General features: G+C 35.7%; 1 protein-coding gene across 2 annotated transcripts; it reads left to right on the top strand.

Annotated features, from left to right (window-relative positions):
* The first annotated feature begins 689 nt into the window (after positions 1-689).
* LOC114651695 (lysine-specific demethylase 3A-like) lies at positions 690-26,524 on the top strand. 2 transcript variants are annotated; one of them, XM_028801571.2, is made up of 25 exons: positions 690-1,394; positions 3,249-3,401; positions 3,500-3,607; positions 4,888-4,990; positions 5,990-6,114; positions 6,907-6,976; positions 7,276-7,451; positions 7,674-7,816; positions 8,117-8,700; positions 9,552-9,744; positions 11,098-11,312; positions 11,432-11,584; positions 12,800-12,895; positions 13,070-13,194; positions 15,012-15,207; positions 15,833-16,008; positions 18,660-18,914; positions 19,060-19,231; positions 19,362-19,452; positions 19,980-20,110; positions 21,689-21,808; positions 22,628-22,767; positions 22,891-23,067; positions 24,837-24,971; positions 25,693-26,524. In XM_028801571.2, exons 1-25 carry the CDS (start codon positions 1,239-1,241, stop codon positions 25,771-25,773), a joined length of 4,074 nt encoding a protein of 1,357 aa, XP_028657404.1. In that variant the 5' UTR covers positions 690-1,238; the 3' UTR covers positions 25,774-26,524. The 2 variants fall into 2 exon arrangements, with proteins under 2 accessions (XP_028657404.1, XP_028657403.1); XM_028801570.2 differs by having other exon boundaries at positions 7,671-7,816.
* The last annotated feature ends 247 nt before the right edge of the window (positions 26,525-26,771 follow it).

Raw genomic sequence — 26,771 nt, 5'->3', positions numbered from 1 at the left:
GTCGGGATCATTAGGTGGTTTAGTGAATGCAGAAACAAGCAGTTTGTCTGCCAAAAAACGTTTTTTATACCCGACATTTTTCGATGTGTCTGTTGACAATCGCATCCAGACGGTCACGATACACACGTACGGAACCCCCCTCACCGCCCACCACTCGCACTGAAAACCACACTGAACGACAAGCACCCCCTTCTTCTGCTCCACCTCCCAGCTTCAGCTGTTAGGCGTACGCTGCAAACTGCACGTATGTTGGCCAATGCACACCTCCCACCATAACAATGGAACCTTCCGCCTGCACGAGGTTCTCATCTCCGGTATTGCTGAAAAAACAAATACAAATTAAGAAACTATAGATTTATCTGTACAGAGGTTCTTTGTTGGATTTACAGGTTCAGCTTCCGACAGAGAAGTTCTCTTATTTGAAAAAAGCATACATATAAAACGGGTCCTACTTTACACTTCAAGGGTAAAAACTGAAACGCCCGGCTTCAGGCGTGCACGCGCTGCGCACTAATACTAAGGCGGTGAACTTTACAAGGCAATTCCGCTCACTCGGTCTCTGATAAAACCGGTAGGCGGAGACAGACTCTGGTTGAAGGATGGATAAGAATAACCAATAGAAAATCGAGTACTGGTTTAAGGCTCGCCTCTTCGGAGTTTCATATCCAATTACTGTTCGGTGGGGCGGGGATTTTTCAAAGGACACTTCTGCAGACCTCATTTGTGCTTTAGAGCAAAGAATTAATCGTATTTTCGAAAGGCAAAAAGAATAGGGAGCATTACTCTTCTTTAAAATTGCAGTGAAAAATATAGTTGTTAGCTGTAAGAGTGCACAAAGTGATTGATACAAGGTAGATTTACCGATTTGTGAGCAGCGTGGGGATAGCCAACTGGCCGAGTATTTTAAAATAGTTTGTAATTTTCAACAGGAGTATATGCACTCAGTGTAACAGATTACAAACCTGGCATTAATTTCTTACTACAACTAAGGGCAGAAGGTGGAGGGATGTAAAGTAAACAGAAGAAATTTCGAGTCAGTGGATGTCATTCCACTAGAGAAGTTTTAAGGAGCTAGCTTTATGTTTAGCCGTCTTTTAACAATGTTTGTGTAATCAATATTGTGAGTGAAACAAGTGTTTTTCTGCGTATTATTATTGTTATTATTATTACGTTTGGTACTTGGTTAGTTTAGTGTTTCGATCGGCGTGCACCATACTGCACGCAATCCTCCTGCAGCAATGTGCAACAAAGCACGTCCTATCCTGGTGGGCAAAGGCTTTTTGTGTGTCTCCGGTGATCGGCACCTCAAAGTGGAAGAGATAGCCAAATGGGACTGGAAATCCGGAAAAATTCGAGCTGTCTCGCACAAAGATATCTCCGACCAAGACCTCAAGGTATAGTCCTCGTTTGTTTACTTGACGCAAGTTGTCTTATTAGTTTATGCATTGAATTATCTAAGGACTCGCTTAATTGAACAAATATTGCAGTGTTGCGGTATTCTTACGGTAATCGGGTATTTTATGGCTTTGTCTTTTAATGGGACTTTTAATCAGACATATTTGCCGCATCTGAACCCTATGAAAATGTTTTCGTGTTAACATTTTTTGCATGTCGTATTATTTCAGTCGTGTGTAGTCTGAACCGGCTTTCTGATACAATGAACTGGGTAAGCGGTTTAGAAAACAGATTTCTTCCTGTAACATTAACGCTTTGCAGACAGGATTGAAATTAAATATGAATGTCGGACAGAAGTGCTTTTCTAAAAAAGACGACGGGAAGGTGTTGGTTTCTTAAGATAATGGATAATTTTGTGCCTCTGAATATCTTTGAGTGAATGGTGATGACCTTATTATATATCAACCACATAAGCCATTTGCCTTGCAGTGTGGGGTGGATTATTTGTGACCACTGAAGACGTTCTCTCCATCTTAAGTAGTACCTTTTTTAGAGCACTGTTCTTGCTATTTATGTTGCACAAAATATGCCCGAAAAATAAGAATCAATCCGCTTTGCAGCATAATTTCTAATATTTGGGGGGAAAAAGAGGCCTTTCAAAACTTCATATATTAAAATACATTTATGTCGGTAGCTGGTTTTTTTACAATTTTCAATCTAGTGGGCCCTAGTGCATGCCTGCATGCATCTTTGGGTATGCAAACTGAAATTTGGAAAATATTGCATCTTATATAACAAGGAAAGATGTGTTCCCAAATACTGCAGTGTCAAGAAAGTCAAATTGGACTTGCTCCATTCTTATGCTAATTAATTACTGTGATATTGGATGCTCACTTCATAGTGAAGGCAATGTTAACTTTGTAGACATTGCTTCAATATTCAAGTCAAACTTTGTTTTTACTTTGTGGTCTGATTGATGTTTGTCTTTTTTTAAATGGAGGGTTTGTGGCTATAAAAATCACAACAGCAACTTTAGTGAGTGGCAGTTGCTATTGATTATGCGTCTTTGTTAACTTTACCCTGAATTGTGCATGTTTTAAACCTTTTATTTAGGATTTTGTAATCTAGTTTTCAAATTTTTTTGGCAAAAGTTGGTATAGTACTGAAGTAATAATGGGATGAAATAATGAAATCTAGAACTGTATGAAGTAAAAATGGTGCAACATATATAGTTTAAAAGAAGTGTATTTTAAATGCAGCTTTTGTGCTATTGGAAATTAAAGCACAAGGTTTCAGATTAAAATCCCATATCATCTGTTTTGATTCTGCCAGCAGCCGGAACGAGTGTATTTGTAACTTTTTATAATGCACACTGGGCTTTTAGATAGTGTCCACAATGAACAGTAGTTCATCTTAATTATGAAAACTGATTGTTTAGAAAAATTATTTAATACTGCTCTATGTCATCTGAAATACAATTTCTACCTCAAGGTCAGCTTTTATTTTCAAATTCTTTTTCACACAGGCATTGTACAGGGACTGATTTCATAGTACGTTTGTAAGCCACCTTGTTTTTATTGATCATTGATGATCATTTATGTTAGTAAGGTGTTTTTTTGTTTTTTTTTAATATTGTGTGAGAGCGAAGAGCCAGTAGTCCTATTTCTATGCTTTGGTTATTAAAACTTTTAAAGTTATGTGCATAAATATTTTCCCCTTTGTCTAAAGTATATTACTTTAAAGTGCATTTTAAACTATGTTTAACATCTTCCTGTCATTTGGCTTTAATATACTCTTCTATTTTTTTATTTATTCTGTCAATATTTAATATATACACATTTTTACATTGTCAGGTATTTGTTGAGTTTGACAATGAAGACCTAGAAAAAAGAAGATGGATTAAAGTCTATGAGCCACCAATGAAGGTTTTTCTTGTGGAACATACTTTAACATTAGCAACCAGGAAGCCTTCTGAAAGCTCCAGTGATGTGCTTTGGCCTGCAGTGGTATGTATGCTTGAACTGTGAAGCATGATGTTCCAGACTAAACATTTGTATTGCAGTTGTGTGTTTTTGTTTTTTTAACTTTGTTTATTTCTTTTAAGTTGTTTAAACCACTTGTGGATACAATTGGGCTGGTCTTAATCCCTGTTGAGTACCTCATATTGAAAGACCGAAGTTTTCTTTCACAAGGGACCTTACAGCCACTTCAGGTACAGTACGCTTGTTTTGTGTTTGTGTTGTAAGTGGACCATAAGTGCTGTTCTCTCAGTATTACACACAGTGAATTACTGCATATTCATCCCACCAATGGTGCCTTTCATTAAAAATGTAAATTTCAGACTGAAGGTTATGTGGTGTAAAAATGCAGAAACTACAGTTTTTGCTTTGGCATATTTAAACTTAACTGTATATTTATGCAGTCAACTAATTAGTAAGGTCAGGATGGTAGTTTTTAAACTTTTCATTCGAATGGTGATTGTAGCTTAAACTGTTAATTATCCAGAAAACATTAGTAATTCATTTTTATGACCTTGCAATTAACAGAATGCACCATGGAAAAAAATAGAGAGATTTGTACTATTTCTAAGCGTTGAAACCGCATGATGTTTGTATAATTTGTGACATTACATTTTTAATATTCTGGAGGTTTTGCAAAATGCAGTAATTAAGTGCTGAAGGACATGTTTGTGAAATTTTAAGATTTCAGGAAAAACCCATTACTTTAACCTTCAGTAATGTAATATAAACCATATACAGTTACATCTTCTCCAAACGCCTGTAGTGGTATATGCAACCCATAAACTGCAGCCTCATCTGTGAAAGAATAAACAAGTAGTCAACTCATTTCAGAATGCCTGAAATATTCTTAAAAGTGAAAGTCCTGTACTGTTGGTTGGTCGTCTTGCATTATTAAAGGCCATCAACCAAGAACAGCAGTAAATGTTGAACTGTTCAGTTTATTTCCTTGTTTTCTTAAAGAAAAATGTGACATTTTCAACTGTACTTTTCCTAATGATATGACCATAACACTTGTCACAGGAATCATCGGGAGCTCGAAGGATACTGCAGTTATATTCAGACATGAAAATATTAGCTGAGAATTTAATGTAGGCATCAAAGGGGCAAAATGTACCAGACACACCCATCACATGAATTTTTGAAAAGATTTTTATTTCAAGCATTTTAGTTCAAAAGTAGGATATACACTTGGGTTTGTTTTGAATACATTTATTATGGCATTAAATCAAATTATACACATCCTTCATTTATTGAACCTGTGGTTGAAACGTGTTTTTGTTTTGAAAAGGATTTAAATGTCTTCTTCTTTTAGTAATCCTGTAGTAATAGTGTAAAATCTTTTATTTTTTATTAGAAATTAGTGCCCTAAATGTTTCAATAATCCATAATGTTTGTGTACTGCTTTACTTGCAACAGTTGGTATTTGCAGTGAATAAGTGATATGCAATAATACATATTTTAATTTTTTTAGGGTTTGGATTATTTAGGACTTTGTGTAAAAGGCCTGGAAGACCTTAAAAAGGAGGTTGAAAATTGGCTAAGAAAACAAACTGCTGTGCAACTTTTGGTGCAAGGTATAAAGCTTATTTATCTTTAGCGTTAAGTTTAGTGTGTGTGGTTTTTAGACTGCGAACAAGTCTATTTTTTATATAAGAGTGATCCTAGAAAAGTAGTAAATGGCACTGATTAAAATTTGAATTTTTTTTTCTTTTTATATCAGTGTTCTAAAACCTGCTTATGAAGAGCAGGGTTGTAGGGAAACTGAAGCCTAACTAAGCAAGCAAAGTGTATAATTTTTATAAAAATGAACAGTTTTTTTTTTTTTTATAAAACTTATGTAATTATCATAATTCTTACTAGGCACCTCTAGTTAATTTCTGGGGGATTGGAATTTAGATTTCATTACTGCTATGAAGGGAAAACACATAAGCATTTTTAATAAGGGTGGAGTGGTGGCTCTAAGGCTAAGGGTCTGTGCTGGAATCCAGAAGGATGCTGGTTCAAATCCCTGTCACTGCCAAAAGAGGTCCTACTCTGCTGTGCCCTTGAGCAAGACCCTTAACCTGTAATTGCTCCAGGGGCGCTGTTCAATGGCTGACCCTGCGCTCTGACCCCAAGGGGTATGCGAAAAATAACAAATTCCTAATACAAGAAATTGTATAAGGCGAAATAAAGAACAAAAAAAAATAGTACTCTATCCCAGGTTGTATGTTGCAACCCCAAGTTATTAATTAACTTGGTGGATTTTCAATTTTGCTGAACAGTTTTAAGACCTCAGATTTGAAATGAGACACTAGTAAAAGCCACTGTCAAATGCCATCTGCAGGGCTTGCATGTGTTTCCACTGTATGTCCGGCATTTCTTGTGGTTTGAAACTCATTCAATATGATCTCAGTATTTGTGTGCCTTTTAATATGCTGAATATTGCAAGTGGATTCTTACTGTAAATACCCTCTTCTCCTTATTGGCCAGTTGTAGATGCTTGCTGTGTGTACCCCCCCCATACAGAAGTAGTATGGTTTCATGGTTGTTTTAAAAGTGTTTTGACTATAGTAACTTTTTTTTTGTTACAGGTGAGCAGAACTTAACTGGCTTTAAAGTTAGAGTATATTCCATTGAATCTTCTGACCAGTGGTGTACTGCAACAGTTGTGCACCAAGATCAGGCAAATCAGATTATGGAAGTCCAGAATGAACAGGTAAATTCTATGCAAAAATCTGCTTTGTGGTTTTGTTTTTATACATGTTTAGGTTTTAAAGTAATGTTCCTAGTGTATAAATTATGGACTTTTCAGATTCCATACTTGTGTTTACAAGTATGTAGATAAGCTTATTGTTAAACAAAATACCCATAGGATCATACATTTTATTAACTGGAGTGTAATGTTACCTTAGTATTTTTCATTTTGTAATTTTGCCACAATGAGAGATTAGAATTTTGTGCAACAAATGGTTGGTGCCTGCAAAGTTTGCTGTATTTAGTTTTAAAGATCATCTTCAGTAATACAAAATGCAGTAATTTTTAAGGCAGATGCAGCTTGTCATTTTACATATATTACAAGCTTAGTAATATAACTTTTAATAGTAGAAATGCTTAGTTTCTTTATAAAGTTTGTAGTCTGGGCACATTGATCTGTTGCATCTTTGTAAAAGTTTTTTATAAGAAATTAGATGGGGTGTGAAACAGTATGTTGTCCTTTTTCAAAATGTGTATGCAGATTATTATCTGTAAACTCTCACTTGAATATGAATAATAGTGAAAACAATGTTCATACTTTAAGCAAAAGCAGTTCACAATTCTTTACATCACACATTAAAGTCATTACAAATAATTTATGTAGAATTATATAGCTTGAAGGTTTGGTGTAAGATCTTCTAACTTGAGCAGCTTTTCTAAAACTTCCTGGAAGTTAAACCTGGATTCTGTTCTAAAGAAAATGAGTATGTAGTAATTGCTGAAAATTAAATTTCATTCTTTTCATCATTCCTAGCTTGAAAAACTGAATGTTGACCCATCCATGGTTGAAGTGGAAGTATTAAGCCAGAACTGTGACAGTTATGGTAAGTCCAAAATTAAATTTTTTTTTTTTTTTTTTTTTTTTTTTTTTGAAGGTGGTGGGTAATACAGTATTTTCGTAAATAGCAAACCAAGAATTTGGTGTAACACTGTTTCAAACCGTGACTTACAGTGTTATGTTCCCTCTTTCTCTATAATTCCTTGATTTAGCTTTATTGTTATATAGTTGTAAATACTTTTTTAATAAATTCATTTCAAGTTGTATTTCCCCTTTCATTAAAGGTAACCCTAATTATATTAATTTTTAACATTGTTTTCTTGTTTTTAACTCTTCTGTATGTAGGAACCACTGATATGAAGAGAAAGATCCAAGATACCACTGCTTTCTTACAGGCAAAAAAAGCAAAGTATACTTCGGAGTTTTCATTGCAACAATGCAGAGATTCAGTTCCCGGACTAAAATCAATATTTGAAGTTTCATTTATTGGCCAAGCGTTTAAGCTACCTGAGTCTGGGAAAGTAAGTGGGAGGGCGTTTTTCTTTTATACTACATTTTATGTATGTCACAAATTTAACATCCTGTTGATGTTGATATGCGGTCATATATCAATCTCTATACTAGGTTAGCTATGTGGAATGTGTCTTTTATTTTTATTTATATATAATATAAATGGGTTTTAATATAGTCTCATTGTAAAAGTTTGTTTTAATTTTTTAAAATTATTTTTTGTTCCACAGCAGTTGGTGCCATCAATTCCTTCTCATAGTCAAGATGTATTACTTGGAAATGCTGCCTCTGCTCCTACCAGTGTAGGCTTTAGACAGCAGACCACACCCCCTCCAGCACACTCTCCTCCTAGCATTCACGCAGATATACCTCTTGGGTAAGAGAGTCTTCTGTAATTAGTTTGTGCTGACTTAGTTATTGATGTATTTTATTTTGAAATATCTCTTATAACAACCAAAGCTAATACTTTAATATTACATCTGTCTGTAGACTCAGCTGTGCAACAGTTTACCCTTATATTAAGTTCTAGAACCCAAAACACTAGTTCAACAAAATTGTTGCATTTTAGTATTTGGTGCTTATAAAACAAAGTTTCTAATTATGTTATTGTTAATGTTCTGATATGTAACTATATTCTAAGGTTGACTTATTACTTTTTATTTATTATCTATTTTAGGAATACCTTCCTAAAGGAAAGCTGCTTTCTAAAGTCTGTGACTAAGCCAAACACTGACTTGACAACTGCCTGCTTGTTTCGCACTGAGCCAAACAAAACACAGAATCCATTTGAAGTGGCATTTGGAACATTTTTTGGATCTTTCAAAGCAGACAAGCCTGACATTCTGCCACCATGTATGGGTAGTTTTTTGGCGGTGCAGCCTAATCCCACAAATGAGCCTTCCAGTGATTTCAGGGCTAAAGCAACCCCAGGCCCTCTACTCTCTGAGGAACTAAAACAATTACTCACTACAAATTTTCAAACCACTAAGCATTCTGGACTTTCTAGCGTACCACTTGTCCCCTCATTGCGGCCAGCTCAGTTTGAAATGAAGAACCCTGTAAGTCAAGAGTCATGGAATCAAAAATCAGCACAGAACGTGGCCCAGATTTGCATGATTACTGATAAGAAAACACAGATTGCTAACCCTAGCACTTGGATTTTAAACTCAATTGCTCCAGTCAAGAAGAACGAGAAGAGTCTTACTTCGGCTGTGGATGAACAAAAAGTCAGAAGTTTTCCCACACCTGTATCCACTAGTGGTAAGGAATATTTTGGTGAAGTAGTAGTAGTGTGTGATGGTTTATAATTCATTAATGGCTGCTTTATAAGTTGTAAATTTTATTTTTAAAAAACAATTAATAGCTACCTTTTCTAAAAACACCTTTGGAATATTTTGGCATTTTTACATTTTATTCAGCTCTGCCACAAATTAGCAGCATTTTAGCTACTAGCAGTCCTGTTGCAACTACTCTTTGGTGGTAATCAGAAGATGTACAAATTGTATACAATTTTTTTTTTTTTTTTTTAAAGTATAATCTTGCTATGTACATTTTTTTTTTTTTTTTTTTTTTTTTTTTTTTTTTTTTTTTGTTTTCTGCCAAATAATCAAAATGTAACTATGAAGTATATAAATAAAGTATCTTGGCATTTAGTGCTCCATGACAGCCATCTCTTTGCCCCAGTATTTCTTTTGTGGTGCCTGTAGAACCATGGAAACAGGCTTCTGTTTATCATGTTTACTGCTTCCATACCATTCTTTTACAAATCTATACCTCACTGTTCATATGTAAAAATTCACATGATAAAAGCCAATTATCATAGTCCAATTTAACTTCCTCCTCCTATTATAAACTTTTAGTGTCAAAGGGCATTTTAAAAAAAAATATAAAAAAGGTGGGAACTGCCTGGTACTGTCTAAATAATAGAAAAACAACATATTAGTGGTACCCTGAAATTTTGCTGCATTATATTTACATTTCTATTTTTGTTACCCTCCTTGCATCTTGTGTGTGACTGTCAGCGGAAGTTAATAGTTAATACCATTAGTTATAGAGCTTTGAATGTAGTTGTCTTCTAATATATAACCAATCTTTTTTTCTTTTTGACACAGTGCCAGTAAAGTCTGTCTTGAATGATGATGTTAAAGTTAAGAGACTTCAGAAGACTGGAGAAAGTTTTCTGCAGGATGGGCCATGCATTTCTGTTGCGCCTCATCTTCACAAGTGTCGAGAATGCCGTGTATCTAACTCCCGGAGAAGAAGTGATGACTCTGAAGTGTTTTGCCGGTTTTTCCATTTTCGAAAGTATGTCCAAGTCTTAAAGCTGTTTTCCATCATCTCCGATTACGTGGCTTGTTCTTTCTGTTCTTGATCATCTTATTTAGGCCATGGTTTAGTGAAAAATCAGTAACTGTCTGGTATATATGTTGTAGAAGTGTAGTGCATTCCATACATCCTTGCATTCACAAAATACTCGTCTCTGATTATGGGTATTTTACATCATTATTATTTAATTTTGTAATACAGTGAACCCTCGTTTATCACGGTTAATCCGTTCCAGGCTCTACCGCGATTAAATTAATTTTCGCGAAGTAGGATTCTTTATTTATAAATCAAATATTTTTGCAGTTAGAGTATAGAAAACCTGTTTACGACCTTCTAAATACGTTTTTTAACATTATTAGAGCCCTCTAGACATGAAATAACACCCTTTAGTCACCATTACACTCGTATTACCCAATATATTAGACAAAATAAGAGAAAATAAGACCTATTAGACGTTACAAATATTATTGTACTGTACATTTAATTACACACACTTACACACAACCAATAACCTATGAAGGCACGAGCTCAGTAGGAGAGTCTTCAGGTGGTGCAGTATCTTCAGCAGGTGCGTCGTTGTCTTTTTCCACTGAAGGAGTACTAGGAGTAGGCAGTGGGTGTCTGGGTGCGCGGCTGAAGAACATCTTGATAGGCAGTTGCTGGCGCTGTCTTTTCATATGCGTGAGGAGGCTTTTGTAGGGTATTGCCATCTTTGATCATATCCAAGAGTTTCACCTTCTCCTGAATGGTAAGCATCTTCCTCCGGCGCTTAGTTTCATTGTCAGAAGGCTTAGAAAAAGCAGCACGTTTAGGAGCCATCGTGGAGCTTAGATAAAAGTTCTCAGAAAGCGCATGCGTAGTGACGTAAGTGTGTATGAGAAAAAATTTGCGATAGAGTGAAGCCGCGAAAGTTGAAGCGTGATATAGCGAGGGATCACTGTAGTACACATATTAAAAGCAACAGAAAAGAGGTAAACGGGGGCCTTTGATACTTTACCTGAGCATGATGATCTTCATATAGAAGCTTTTAATAATCCAATTAATGTTCAGTGAGTGTTTAGGCAATACATTTTCACTAGTTGCAGTTAATAGGTCAAAACTTGAGGTTACAATTGTATATCTGTAAATTATTTATTTTCATGTTGGCACAGATGGAAATAATTTGAAGTAAAATAAATAAGATAGGAAATTTGTGCATCACTACTCAAGACAATGTTTTGATGGCTGATGTTTTTATATATGAGTCAGTAAATCTGTTTATAGTTGTGCATGTTTTGGCACTATGTATTTTTAACCCTTTTGTGCCATGATTATTCTAAATTTTAATTTTAGACTTCAGTTTGCCAAATCCGGCATTCTGCGTGAAGAAGGATTCCTTACACCAGACAAATATGATTCCGAGGCACTTAAACTCTGGTTGCCTATAGCTCGTCAAGTTAAAGGTCTGGATCTGGACACTGCAAAATATATTTTGGCTAACATTGGGGATCATTTCTGTCAGTTGGTCATGCAAGAGAAAGATGTTATAGCATCAATAGAGCCACATAGTAAGTATATTTAAAAACATACCTATCTTTGTTTGAAATGCTTGCCATTCTGGTATCCTTCTTATTTTGTATTGAGATTTTCTGTAAGGTTTTTTATTTATTTTCTTTTTCCTTTGCAGAAGAAATTGCATGGAAACGTGCTGTGAAAGGTGTCCGTGATATGTGTGATGTATGCGAAACAACTCTTTTCAATATCCATTGGGTTTGTCCAAAGTGTGGCTTTGGTGTGTGCCTTGATTGCTATAGGATAAAGAAGAGCAGAAAAAATGATGGTAGGTTATGTTCTCATAATTAATGGAAATTTGGAAGTATACAAAGTTGCATCTGCCAATTGAATAATAGTTTTTAGGATATCTTTGTTTTATTATCTGATTCTGTTAACCGATAAAGTCTAAGGAAAGAAAGATGGTTAGAATTTAAAATTTTGAAGTTTTCATATATTTTGCCCACCGATATATAAACTTTGTTTTCATTATGATATTACATATTTGACGTGATAGTCAAGTTAAAATTAAGATCAAAATGTACAGAGAGAGCACAAAATCACCTCCTCCTCCTATCAGGTGAGAAGCATTTAGTCCATTTACTGAGGGATATATCTTATTGGTGAGATGTTTAGCTCTTAAAGCTGTGAATACCCAGTTAGATTTGCTTTTGTTCCTCCTTTCTATTGTCAGCCTTTGCCATTAGTAGGGATAAACTATTGCTATGATGAAGGAATTGTTAGTGTAACTACTTATTATCAAAGCTACATCAGCAAATTTTGTGCACACATTTGGGTTGCTTTTATTATAAGTAGATGCTACTTGTTTGATTGGGCAGACCATCACCATGTTCCAAAACCAAATGCTGTTGAAATGACATACCAAGACAGTCTTTTAATTTAAATCCAGTTTAACATGCACATCACTTGCTGGAAAGGAGTGTGAAGTCTTCCAAAGCAAAAATGTCTAGGAAAGAACTCTGAAAAAGAATTAAGAGTATGGATATGTCATTGTGTTAGAGATTTCATGTATTTATTGTGTAGGAAGTACAATTTAAAAACAAAGACTTGTAGTAAGTATGTAAGTTATGTTGTAAGTATGTATGTCATTTTAGTGTACAGAACATAAATATGGGTGCTGTTCTAAAACTTAAGAATGCAATCATCTAAGTCAAAGATGACAGTATTACTGCTGTATTGCATTCATCAAGTGTTTTTTTACTGCCCCAACAATTAATTTAGTGTAATGTAATAGTTTTTCATGATTGTGGAAACTAATGATACTGGCTGTAAATCATGCCTATATTTGAAGTGATGCAAATTAAAACATATGTCATTATTGAAACTGGGCAGAATTTGTTGAATATACACACTGTAATGTAACACATTGAGTTCCACTGTCATATTTAAACATTACTTTGCACCATGATGATGTATGGTACAGATTGATTAATTTGTTAATGCAGTTGTTGTTAATAGACAAACTTTGTCTTTTATTATACAGGTAAAAGGACAGATGTGTTCTCATGGATGAAATGTATGAAAGGCCAGCAGCATGAAGCAGAAAACCTCATGCCAACGCAAATTATTCCTGGAACAGGTAAAAAAAAAAAAAAAAGAAAAGAAAATGAACAGAATATCTGGCTTTGCTTACTTGTTTTAAAAATGCAGCAGTACACTATGTGCAACATTCTCAAGGCTAGGTTTATTTTGTATTGGAATATATTTTAATCTTTTTTTACTTAATTTAGCTTTAAAATTTTTTTTTTTTTAGCACTGTATGATATTGGGGACATTGTTCACTCTGTAAGAGGAAGATGGGGAATAAAAGCCAACTGCCCATGTGCAAACAGACACAAGCTGAGTCAAAAGCCAACTGTGAAAGAAGAGAAGCAAATGGTACTCTTCATATATGTATTTACTAGCATTTTGAACAAGTCTTTCTACAGATTTTTTTACTGTATATTTTTAATATTCTTTGTTTTCTCCCAACCCTTCCTTTATATGAGGAAAATAAATGTATGATTTCCTGATTGTTTAAAACAGTTATAAGAAAGCAGACAATCCAAATAATTGCTAAACTCTGCAAGATAAAAATGCCATTTTCTTTGAAAAAAAAAAAAAAAAATTGATACCTCCACTTTGCCTAACAGCTGGGCTATTAAATTAGCCATAATTTAAATAAGGTTTGAATATTTAATTTATAAAATAAGTAAACATTTGAATATATTCCAATTATGGTAGCCACAGCAAGAACACAAACAGCAAAAAAAAAACTTAGCTGTATTTGGACAATTGTATTGTGTGTGTGTGTGTGTGTGTGTGTGTGTGTGTTTTTTTTATTTATTTTTTGTTTTTAATATATAAGAGCCATTAAAATCCCAAGTATCTGCACCAACATCATGTTTTCAGTGTAGTACTGATGGCTGGGCCTGAAAGTCCTTTTCAGGACAGCAGTCCATAAAAGCAGGCTTGAAAAGGAGCTGAAATCCATACGAGCCAAACATGCTGTTTTTTTTAAATACTAGTATTAGTATCAGTATTTATTTATTTTTACTTGTGCATCTGCAAATCCTGAAATGCTTGCAACACCTGGCTGCATTGAGTGCATTGCTGCCAAACAGGCATAGGCTGGGCAGTTTTAGATCATCAGGAATACGGGTTAGTTGGTAAGACAGCAAGCAACAGGTTTAGAATAGTGAGCAAAGTAAAAATTTAAGCAAGAGGCAGGTAGGTCAAAGGCAGCCTTGTTTTGTTATTTTGGAAGTGTCTAGTTTCCAATGGCAGGGTACAGTTAATATCGAAACCTTCAGAATAAAAAGCCAGTCGACACTTGTGGACTCTCCCAGAAAGACAGGATTGTCACAGCATCAAGTCTGTGTCTGCACAATATTTTTCTCCTCCTTTACAGATACTGTGGCCTGAGTATTTTAATTACACCTTTGTTTTAGGCATTATGTGTCAAACAAATAACCACATTAAGAGGAGATTAACTGCGGGACAAGACCTGTTGGGTGATAAGGCTCTTTAAAATTTAAGCTTTAAAGTATTGTAATGAAAGTAACTTAAGAATTATGACAGTTCTTTTCCATTTGCTCAAATGAGAAGTTTTTAGCATTAAACAGCAGTCAGGGATGTTTTAGGAGAATTGGGCAGAATCAAATGCTAATCGATTATTTTAGAGAACAGCAGGAGAAGCATTAATAAAAACTGCTCTGAATTGATTTGTAGATGAAAGTGCAGAGAGTGTGGAACAGGAAAAAGCAAACACTACCTTGTGAAGGCGTCTGGCTAGCCGTAAGTTTTAATAATGAAGATGATAATGGCAAAATTAGTAAGGTGAAATCGAACAACAGTTCTTTAAACAACAAAATGTCCTCCTTTGCCTTCAGACAAGACTTTTTTTTAAATAAATTTGAATAGCGAAGTTCAATCTGGCAGCCCTACTTTGCAGTGCATGTTTGAATGCTACAGTAAATGTTTATGATCATCAGATGACAAGTATGAAACAGACTCTGGAATAACAAGTGATACTGGAGTGATTCTGACAGTGAAATTCACAAAATGGAAAAAAAAATAAGTCCGTAGTGTTTGGCTTGCATTGTTTTTAATGGGTACGTTCAGGTGTTGCTTTGTTCTGTTAAGTTTCATAGTGAAGTATTAATTTTGTGTGGTTTTTTTTATTTTTTTATTTTTTATTTTTTTTAACTCACTAGAATTTACCAGTAACTCCAGTGTCTTCTTCATTGGCAACTCGGCTACACAATCTAACTGATGCTCTTACAATGCCTTCTACAAGCTACGCATGTACAGATGCTTCTGCCACATTCAAAAGCACTGCTGTCCAGAACCTAAATCCTTTCAGCTGGATAAATGAAATTGCAAGTCAGAATTTAAACAAAGAAAATAAAGGTACATTATGAATACATTTAAAAGAACAATGTGAAAATAAGAGGAGTGAAATAGGCAAAATAACTAACTGCATGTAATTCACTAAAGTTTTCCTCAGTGGGCATGTTGTATTTGCTATCGTATTCCTGTAGATGTTTAAATTCAACAGTTCTTTAAAAAATACTGCACACTTATCTATAATACAGTAGCTGATGCAATATTTTAGAAAGTGGGCTGCATTGTGTTGCTTCCCATTAATGGTTGGTTAACAAAGTTTTTATTGTATTAAAAACACTGTTTTAACATCAATCCTACTTTCTGAAATTTCTATAAAATTATAGTAAATCAAATCTTTACAGTATTGTGTAGAAATTATTGCAGTATTTTTAACACATTTGAATAATTTTAAAGTGCATATTTCTTACACAAATTATGAAGCCTTGGTTATTTATTTCTTCATTTGGTGGTCCTATACTTGGCTGTAATTGCATTTCATGTAATCAAGTTACAGTCATTTTCAGCAAAACATGGCCATGTAAAAGATCTGTTTGAGTGTTGTGCCTTTGTTACTGTAACTGTAGTGCTTTGCTTCACATTGAACCACTTTTACAGCATTTCAATTTTTGAATATTTTCTTCACCTGCAGAAAAAGCACTTCAGTTACCTGCTGTTCCAAGTGAGCTAAGAAAAAACAGCTTACTCTCTGCTTTCACCACTCCACTTATCAAGTCTTCATCAACACTCCAGACTTTCAACTCTTCTATTTTGACACCGGTTACAAATAACTCTGGCAGTCTAAGAAGCCTATTGAATGGAGAAAAGGTGTGTTGTCTGTTTTATTGTATGCTTTTAAAATCTAAGACAGTTAAATCGTTATTGTAACAAATTGCAGTCCTGCCTTATGCTCCCAAACTCATCCTCCTTAAAAATCTAGTTCTGTGCTTAGAGATTCTATTAATCTCATATTCTATGTTTCACAATAATATTCTGTTTATGGAGAACATTTTACATTGTTTATGTAAAACTTGGAGGCCTGGACTAGACATGGATTTTTTTTTGGTATACAGTAATGTACAGTATGGTAATGTAATATTGATTACTGTATTATTAGGGTTGCAACTATCAGAATAATCGTTAATCTATTAAAGATGATTATTTTGTCAATTTAATCTTGGATTGTTTAAAAAATTCATTTGAAATTAAACACAAGGTTCATGAAATGAAAAATTTCACCAAGTAAACAGATTTGTGTAACATTTTCAGTAATGTATTTTGTTTAAATGACCTACCTGTAGATATCTTCAACAAATCATAGGTTTTTATGCAACATTTATTTAATAATACTTTGAAAATAAACAATAAGATAGAAATAAAACACTTGGTAGCACTTCTGGCTCTGGTTTTGCAGTGCACACAACATTTTTCAACAAATTAACATTTTACCAGCAAAACGTCATGTAAATACCTGACAATCGTCATGCTGTGGACTATTTTCCTTTTGCATCAAAGCAACATTTCATGTGTGTGAAACTCTGTTCTCCCTTTGCTATGTAATATGCCAAGTTCATTTTAACTGAAGAGTTCATTTCTTTTTGCATCACCATTCATTTTTTTTTTTTTTTTTTTTTTTTTTTTTTTGGAGTCTGGAAACCTTTTACCACTGCAGATTCTTTGCCACATCTGCTTTCAGCTAACACACTATCGCAGCCTGCCACATGTCATTTGCTATCTGGACTCAAAACTGGAGGACCGCCGTCACGCCTCCACCTCCCAGAGCGAGGGATGGGGCTGGACGGCGCTCGGGCGCAGAGGGCGGAACGGGGGGAGAGGGAAAGGACGCCCCCCCACCCTTCTAGTCTGCTGATTTCTTAGTCATCTCTTAGTCTTCGTTCAGTACACACTGCCTGCTCATGTGCCCGCCCCCAACTCCTCACCTGAGTCGCATGTGGACTGTACACAGACGAAAGCACCTGTGAGTCACGTTGACTGTTCATTTTCTAAACACTGCCTCAGTCACTTTCGTCTCTGCTACAGTCCACATGCACCTCTGAGCTACGTTGACTTAATCATTGTTCTTTGCAGTTCCGGCTGCTTTTCTATATATAATCCACCAAGTCACCCGACCATGGTAGTAGCGACGGGGGGTGTGTACAAAGGGCAGGGACTTAATCAGTGCAAGCGTATGACCCGCACTTACTGGGAATTCCTTGTCCGTGGGGAACAATTGCAAGCCCCGGTCTCCATCACGAATGGGGTTCAATGGCTTAGCCACACCTCTCGGCACTGGGTAGACACATGTTGATCCATTCAGTGTAGCGCACGTGCATCACAGACCTGTTATTGCTCAATCTCACGTGGCTGAAAGCCACTTGTCCCTCTAAGACGTTGGACGCCAACCGCTCTTTTGTCGCGTAACTATTTAGCAGGAGGGAGTCTCGTTCGTTATCGGAATTAACCAGACAAATCGCTCCACTAACTAAGAACGGCCATGCACCACCACCCCCCACAGAATCAATCTGTTAATCCTCTCCAAAGACTTTGGTTACCTGGTTGGCTGCCTGGCGGGTCATGGGAATAACGCTGCTGGATCGCCAGTCGGCATTGTTTATGGTCGGAACTATGACGGTATGTGATCGTCTTCGGACCTCCGACTTTTGTGCTTGATTAATGAAAACATTCTTGGCAAATGCTTTCGCTTGAATTGTTGGTGGGCGGGGCTTTGTGATTTGGCGAGCGTGGCTCTGTCGTGTGTGTGCCATGGTCGGCTGCTTAGTGAATTGTTGGCAGGCGTGGCTCTGTCTTGTGTGCATCTTGCTTGCCATGGACTTAGTGAATTCTTAGAGTTGGTGGGCGTGGCTCTGTGAGTTGTCGTCGTATCCCATGGTCTTAGAGTTGGTGGGCGGGGTGCTGGTGGCTATGTCGTGCGTATCCCATGGTTGTCTTGCGTGCCTTGTCGGCTGCTTAGTGAATTATATATATATATATATATATATATATATATATATATATATATATATATATTGTCAATAACGTCAATTTAGTTTTTGCAGCTCTAATTATGAAGTTATTCATTATGTTAATTAAATGGAGTTTAAACACCTTTCTTCCAACTTGGCAAGTCCAGTGGAACTTCTATTCAAAATAGTCTTTTGTCAGAACTCCTCAATTATAACTTCTTGTTTATAATAACTTGTTTGTAATTTAATAGCTGACATATATTCAAACATGAATATCTTAATAGCAATTTTTCATATTTGTTAATCATATTAAGTGTGGGGGGGGGGGGGTGTTTTTTGAATTTAACATTACATACAATGTGTTCCACATGAATACAGCAACAAAGTGGTATTGCTAAACTTAAGTGTGTGTGTTTTTTTTTTTTTTTTTTTTTTTTTTTTTTTTTTTTTGTTATATCTACTCATCTCTGTAAAATATTGTTTAGTTTATTTGCTTTGTTTCTTTATTTTGCACAGAGTAACAGTGGTTCTAAAAGTACACCAAAGGTTCTAGATGACATCTTTGCTTCTATAGTCCAAAGCAAAGCGATCACTGAAGCCAACAAAAAAAAAGAGTCGACCGAAGCTCCAAAGCCAGTCATTCTGAATCCCATTGTGGTGAGTGCAGAGGTACCCCACATTTGGCTCTGTGATGGTCGCCTACTTTGCCTGCAGGACCCTACTCACAAAAATAACTGGAACATTTTCCGAGAATGCTGGAAACAAGGACAGGTGAGAATAAATAAAAATTCCAATTGGTTCTATAATTATTAAATATAAATGTACATGCTGTATAAAATGATAGTCTTATTTTTATGTTTCAGTTAAGTGTGAGTTTATATATAATTTTTTTTCCAATCTTAATATTTATTTACAGCCTGTTATTGTATCTGGCATGCACCATATATTAAATGAAGAAATATGGAAGCCAGAAACTTTCTACCATGAATTTGGAGAACAGGAGGCAGAGCTTGTCAACTGTCGAACTAGTTCAGTTATTGCTGGAGCAACAGTGGGAGACTTCTGGCATGGCTTTGAAGATTTATCAAGTAAGGCATATCAAAAATAACTGGTTAAATATCAAGTACATACACTATGAGATGACTGGCACATCTGTAAAGTAATTGAAGTTTTTTGATGTGTACAAGTCTGATGTTTCTCTCTTTCTTTTCTTTTAAGAGCGTCTTAAGTCAAGGGATGGTGAAGCTATGGTTTTAAAATTGAAAGATTGGCCTCCAGGGGATGATTTTAAAGATATGATGCCCTCTCGGTAAAGTACATTTAATGTCGCTTTAGTTAGGTTTCTGGAATTTGTTTTATTGAGTAATTCTATAAATTACAGAAAGTTAATTGTATTTGCCTTAACAAAGCACAACAGACCTCACTATTTGGTGAGGGTAAAATATACAGATTTCCCCCCACTCCCTTTTTTGCCTCTGTAGATATTTTGAGCATTATTTGCTGGGAACTCCAGGGTTTTCAAAAAACCTGGTAAAATTTTAAGAGAAAGCTAATCTCTACAACATCATTTACAAAGGAAACTTACTATGCAAGAGTAGGTTAATTGTTAGAAATTGTTGATCCCACAACCTCCATGGTTATTGCTATGGCTAGGTCTGTGGTCCTCAGTTTTACATTTTGGCATAGTCAGTGTCTGGGTGGCAGTGGGTTTCTGCTTTGGGTGAAATTCTACTGAGAGAGGATGTAGACCCTGTGATCTTCAGATGTAGTAAGCAGGTTTTAGAATTGATGGATGAATAAACTTGGAATAATTTTTGTATTTCTTCTGGATTGTAGTTTTGAGGATCTTATGAGCAAAATACCCCTACCAGAATATACCAGAAGAGATGGGAAGTTGAACTTGGCATCTAGGCTTCCTGAATATTTTGTTCGCCCTGATTTGGGCCCAAAGATGTACAATGCATATGGTGAGTGGGTTTTTTTTTTTTTTTTTTTATACACAGATTATTATATAAACTTTTTAGGAAGATGATGTAAACTGCATAAATTGGTTTAAATCCCTTAATATACATAGCAAAATTGTGTTAAAAACCTTACATTGTTAAAGTGGAAATTTTCAGAGAATTCCAAGAGTTAATCTTTAGTATTATTAATAAAATAATAATTTTTTACACTTAATATAGCAGTTTTTTGACTACTCAAAAGTGCTTTCATAGTGTGTGAGGAGCTACTTCAGCCACCACTCGTGTGTAGCATTCACCTGGATGGTGCAACGACAGCCATTTTTTGCACCGGTGCACTCACTGCACATTAGGTATTAGGTGGTGAAGTGGTGAGAGAGAGGTAGCCAATTAGTGACGGGATAATTGGGAGGGCAGAATGACTAGGCCATGGAGAGCAACATCGGGATGCACTCTGCTCTTTGTGAAGGATGCCATGGGATCTTTTATGACCACAGAGAGTCTCATCCAAATATTTTACCACAGTGTCCCCCATGCTGCACTGGGGCACTGGGATCCACATTCAGATCCGCCAACATCTCTTCCAGTCGCATCCCAAGCTTTCCTAGGTGGTCTCCCATCTAAGTACTGGCTGGGCATGAAGATGCTTGGCTTCAGACCTTTTCTGAAGTGCCTGTGATGTGATATGGCGGCTGTAGGTTAAATCGTAGTTTCAGTTATTGAGTAGTGTTTTGTATATTGTTTTCAAAATGGCTTTCCGACAGAAATGCTGTCACGTTTATTGACCTCAATCATGAAATTGCCCTTAGAATGGTTGATGGAATTGGCAGTACTGCAGCTAGTCTCCTGTTAGACCTAGAGTGTTTTCATCCCTGCAGGTGTTTCTGCGTTTTTGATCTCTGATTTCATGGAGATCTGATATAAAGAAACCGAATCTGATGTACTTATTCCCTTGTGCAGATGTGCTTCTGCACTTTTTTTTTTGCTTCTTTTTCTGTTCTGGTTAGATCCAGTTTGCCAAATAAAGATTTCATACAAAGGTTTCCACTACTGCCTCGAGAGAAAAGAGTAATCTGTTACATTTAACAACTTTTATTTTGCAAAACAACAGACTGAATTGTTTCTTGAGAGAGCCTTTTTATTTTGGCTGCTTATGAACACAAATTTATAGTTTTGAAATGCCATTCTCTTGCAACCCAACAAAAGACTATTTACTTGCTTTATTGAACAAAATAACATTTCATCTGTGCTAACACAATGAAGAGGATTTCTCTAGTAATCCATGAATACAATTAAGGATAAGATACAAGTATGTACCATTAAGACACAAATTGGGATTTGCAGGCATATATGAAAAATAAATTTATAAATCAGTCACTTCAAGCATTAACACTAGCAATGTCTTAATTTAATTGTACCTTGGGGGGATAAAAGTATACATTTTTATTAAAGAATGAATCCTGTGCTGCCTATTTGTCTCTGTCAGTGGGTGATATTTTATATGCTGTCAAAAGCAATAAAACTGAAAATAAAGTCAACCTCTCTCTCATATGTGAACTTGTTTTAAAACATTTTTTTAATTAGGTTTAATAACTGACGAAGACAGAAAATACGGCACAACAAACCTTCATCTGGATGTGTCTGATGCAGCTAACATCATGGTCTATGTGGGAATCCCAAAAGGAGAAATTAATCATGAAAAAGGTATTACTGTACTAGTTTTAATGTTGGTATCTTTTAATAGCCAATAATTGAGAAAGAGAACCAACATGTACAGAAAACTAATTTTCTTCCTGCCATTTTGTTTAGTAAAGAATCTTGTTCCTATTTTACTGTGTATTTACAATTAATATTTGAAAAGTATGCTTTATTTTCTTGTTCCATGCATTTATCAATTTAATCTGAAAGTCACACTTGCCATTTATTAAAGCAGATAGTGATTTCATGATAAAGTGCATATTTTGTTTAGTTTACATTTATTTGTTACTCTGACTACTCTGTGAAAATTGTTTTGTTAATGGATGACTGGGTTTTCAACAGACTTGGAAGTTGACAGTAAAGGGTACTTTTTAACGAAAAAACTGTTTGTTTCGTAGTAGTACTTAGTAATACTTACTGTGTTCCGGAGAAAAGATGTACTTTATGACTCTGCAGAGTTGGAGGAGATGTAGATAAAATTAAAGCAAGAGTCTGGACTTTAAATAAAAGTAGTTAGTTAGAAAATGGAGAATTGCATCTTTTGTTTTGTTACTCTGTGTAAGCAGATCTGCCGTCGATACTTTGTTTATTCAGATAATGAAAATTTGAATTGAACACTGGGCATTTGTAGCTTGCAACAACATCTTAATCATTGAGTACTGATGTGTGTGCTTGGTAGTGAATTGGAAGATTTGCTGTATTTTTTTTTGTTTTTAGTTGTCTGCATCTGATTATTTTAAACAAACTTAATTATCACTAATTATTGTAATCTTTGTCCTGTATATGTTACATTATTGAAATTAACTTTTCTCCTCCCTCAAACAGAGGTTTTACAAACCATAAAAGATGGTGATGTTGATGATCTGACCTTAAAGCGCTATATAGAAGGGAAAGAGAAGCCTGGAGCCCTATGGCACATATATGCTGCAAGAGATACAGACAAAATTCGACAACTTCTCATAAAGGTACAGCACGTATAGCAGAATCATGAGGTTTTGTTTTTTCTTGGATTTTATGGAGAAGAATGAATTTAATCTAGTCTCCTCAAATAATTGATGTTTAAACTACTGTATCTTCTGGCTACTTAGGTTGCAGAGGAGCAAGGTCAAGAGAACCCCCCAGATCATGATCCAATTCATGATCAAAGCTGGTATCTTGACAGACCCCTACGAAAACGACTCTTTCAAGAATATGGTGTACAGGGCTGGGCTATTGTGCAGTTTCTAGGTGATGTTGTCTTTATACCAGCTGGAGCTGCTCATCAGGTAACTATTTAAACATATATTTTACTTAGAAGTGTGTGTATGTATATGTTGTGAGTATGTCTGTATAATATAAAAATACACACAGAGGTGTATGCAGTGACCCCTTCACATATGATGTTTGCAGTATTGGTTATTTAACAGTTGGCCATAAACAATTAAATGTAAATATTTTTGGAACTTGCCTAAAGATTGCAGAAACTTGCAAATGACTCCACATCTATATAAACAATACTGAAAATGAGTTGTATCACATAAAATTATATAGATTGTGTTGAAATATGCATTTCTACTAACACATTAAATATTAAGATATTATTTTTTAGTTAACTGTGAGGCAGTGCAGTCCAGGTGTTAAACCCAATGTGTCTGTGCAGTGATCTGTCGATTTGGAGTGAGTAGATGAGCCTCCTTGTGTGGAGCCACAGTTGTATTTGGGGTCTCTGCTGTTTCACTGAGCTGATGCTGCAAATGCCATTCCAGGTCTGGGCCTCACCTTTGAGACTCTTCCTCTTCTGTGGAGGCCTCTGCAATCTGCCTCATCCTTTGCCTGCATAGTTGTTACCATCAGCCATGCTTCAAAATGGTGGTGGTGGAGCTGCACAGGTAACCATATGTCCTGTCTCTCACACTGCCTGACCCCCCAACTAATGCTGAAAACATAACTAAAGATCCCAGATCTCAGACTTGACCTTCTCCATCAACTCCCATAAAGAGCCAGATAAGTCTATTACTGGGCTTCACAGCAATCTACACTTTACCAAGTCAGATGGCAGGTCTGTTTTTTGTCCCACTCCTGACACCAATGTAGAGAGTGCAGAGTGCTAAAATGGATTATCTTGCTTTGTTCCATGGCTATTTTAGGTGCTTCACTATCCTTAGAAGGACTGCTAGCCATTGCAGGCTTGCAATTTTTACAGTGGGTGACTCATCCAAGGCCAGTGCTGCTTGTTAGCACTGTTACAATTTTAAGAACTGTGAATGTTGTTTCTAATACAGTAAATCAAAACAGTGTAAAAGCTAAATTTGTTTAAACTCTGCCATTTACATAATCATACATTATGTTTGCCAGTGTGTTATGGATCCAAATGTATTTATTTTGTGTGTGTGTGTGTGTATATATATAATAAATATATATAATAAAATATTTGAATTTGTAACTAGAAGATGAATCATGTATCTTTAAAGTAGTTTTTTATTCTTAAGCATTTAACAACCTAACGGGTGTCATCATCGGCGGAAAAGAATTAAACATTCAGGAATCAAAGGAAATCTATACTAAATGAGGGAGGGGTGATGGGTGATTGCTAATGGGCTAATACTTAGTGCCAGAGAGCTGGCTGAATCATGGCTATCAAACGAAAATGCCAATAACAAGACACTTGAGCATGCAACCAGCATATGCAGGCTTAAAAACAACCAAATAATAGACTTTATGACCAACGTCCTCTAAATTCCACCTTATTAACCCCCCTTCCATTACACCCCCCGTCCTCATTTGCTATGTATTGCCTTTGATTCCTGTATGCCTAATCATTTTCCTCTGGCACATGGTAGGTTGTCGAAAGCTTAGGGATAGAAAACTATTTTAAGATATGTGACTCATACATATACACACACAGTGTATGTATGTATTTGTGGTATGGTGCTTAAACATTTTATAGCCATATATATAATTTAGCTCAGTAATATTTGATGAATACATCTGTGTATTCACTGCCATATGTCATTATTTTTTTTGGCATTATATTGACTTTGTTCCTCCTCCTTAGGTGCATAACTTGTACAGTTGCATCAAAGTTGCTGAAGATTTTGTATCGCCAGAGCATGTAAAACACTGCTTCCGTCTTACTCAGGAATTTAGATACCTCTCTAATACTCACACCAACCATGAAGATAAACTTCAGGTACGTTCAGTAGGATGCCAAGTGTTAATTATTTGTTGTTAGTATTCCTTATTTATTTCCTATAAAACAGGTATAGATATTTACTTATTTGCCTGTAAAGAATAAGGTTAGGTATCCATCTTCCACCACTCTTAAGTGTGCAATTTTGAGCAATTACTGAATATTCCAGAACTATAATTGTAGAAGTATTGCAAAGGTTTCTTGTGTACTTTTTATTTGTACAGAATGCTGACTGTACCACTACCATAATCGGTAAATAACAAATAATCAAAACACCTTGAAAAGCAAAATGAAAATGTAGATAGGTTAAAAAAAAATAGAACCTCTGTCTCTATGTAAAATTCCCAAATGCTTGCTACACTACAGTTAAATGAAGCAATGCCAATTTTGACATCCCCGGTGTCAACACTCAAGCTTTACTTCCATTTTGTGTTATTTTTGCCCTGGTGTCTGCCCTGCTCACTCACAGTCATTTCTGCATTTACAGTCAGTCCAATTCACTTAAATTCTGGATTAGTGCACGGGCGTGAGCAGTAGGCAGCGTCTGATCACTTTTGTGAGGTAGTATGGAAGGCTGGTCTACAGGTATTCTGAAGTAACGAGTAAATTGACTGGTTTGATTTCAGTAAGGTAACATTAAATTGGGGCCAATCCAAAAAATATATGATGTGCAGAATGTGTGTGTTAAAGCTTATTTGTGTTTTATTTTTGTCCTCATCAGGTGAAAAATGTTATCTATCATGCTGTGAAGGATGCTGTGGGAATTTTAAAAGCACACGAGTCAAGCATGAGCAAAACCTGAAAGGGCATCCAATACAATGGGAGCGAATTGCATTCGACTGTATATTGCACTGTACTTGAGGCAGCTACTATGATTCTTCTCTGCATCTTGACCACTACTGGAGTTGCATTTTTGTGTGTTTTTTGGAAGAAAACCGTAGCAGGATTAGATATTTTTTTCTGGAAATATCCTGTTAAGTGTTTTTTGCAAAAGGTTTCTGGATTGGGACTCTGCAGACAGTCTGTCTTTTTTCTTTTTTTTTTTTTCTTTTTTCCCCTTTCTTTATCAGGTATATTTTAAGCTGACTTTTATGCGATCTTCATTCCTCTGAAGCCGTATATGTGTGTTTTACATTGGCCTGTCCATTCCAGTCTTGTTGAGATGTCCTGTACTCGACATTCTATGCATTATTCCAGATTCTCTCAACTTCTGAGAATTGAGCAGCCCGTGTTTGTTTGTTTTGGGAAAGCCCTTTCAAATTTTGAGTTTAGAAATGTGGTTTGTTTCCTGCTGGCTCATATTTGAGATTGGAATCTTTTTATTGACTATGTAGTCAAAAGTTCTTAATTTGTTTTTAGATTTTTTTTTTGTTAATAGTGACCTAAACATAATGGGGAAGGGCAGGGTTTAGACTGAACTACTGGTTTTTTGTTTTTTTTTTAAACAGATGAACACATTACAGTATTTAAAGCATGTTGAAGACTTGTAAAAGTTATACAGCCTGTAAATATATTTATGGTAGATAATTGTAATAAATGTGGTTCTTTTTCCATCTATGTTTCTTTGGATGGGGTGGAGGGGTTGGAGGGATTCTCTGCCTTAGCAGCTTGTGTCAGTTGCCGGGGTTGAACAGCTAGGACAAAATGTACGGTTTTAACATGCTAGTGGCTAATGCGGAGTACCAAGAGCAGATTGTGATCGTCGCCTGAGGATCTCAGTTCAATCCTTCATTTTTCCTTTTTACTTCAACTACAAATTTAAGGAAAGTTGTGAAATTGTGTGGGTAACAGAAACTAGTA

This window comes from Erpetoichthys calabaricus, chromosome 5 (genome assembly GCF_900747795.2).
Source record: "Erpetoichthys calabaricus chromosome 5, fErpCal1.3, whole genome shotgun sequence".
Lineage (NCBI taxonomy): Eukaryota > Metazoa > Chordata > Cladistia > Polypteriformes > Polypteridae > Erpetoichthys > Erpetoichthys calabaricus.
The sequence above is the reverse complement of the archived record's forward strand: the minus strand, read 5'-3'. Positions and strand labels throughout refer to the sequence as shown.

Coding starts and splice junctions, on each gene's coding strand:
- LOC114651695 (XM_028801570.2), top strand. CDS start 1,239: ATGTGCAACAAAGCACGTCCTATCCTGGTGGGCAAAGGCTTTTTGTGT. Junction 4,991..5,989: donor TGTGCAACTTTTGGTGCAAG/GTATAAAGCTTA, acceptor TTTTTGTTACAG/GTGAGCAGAACTTAACTGGC. Junction 9,745..11,097: donor CGGTTTTTCCATTTTCGAAA/GTATGTCCAAGT, acceptor TTTTAATTTTAG/ACTTCAGTTTGCCAAATCCG.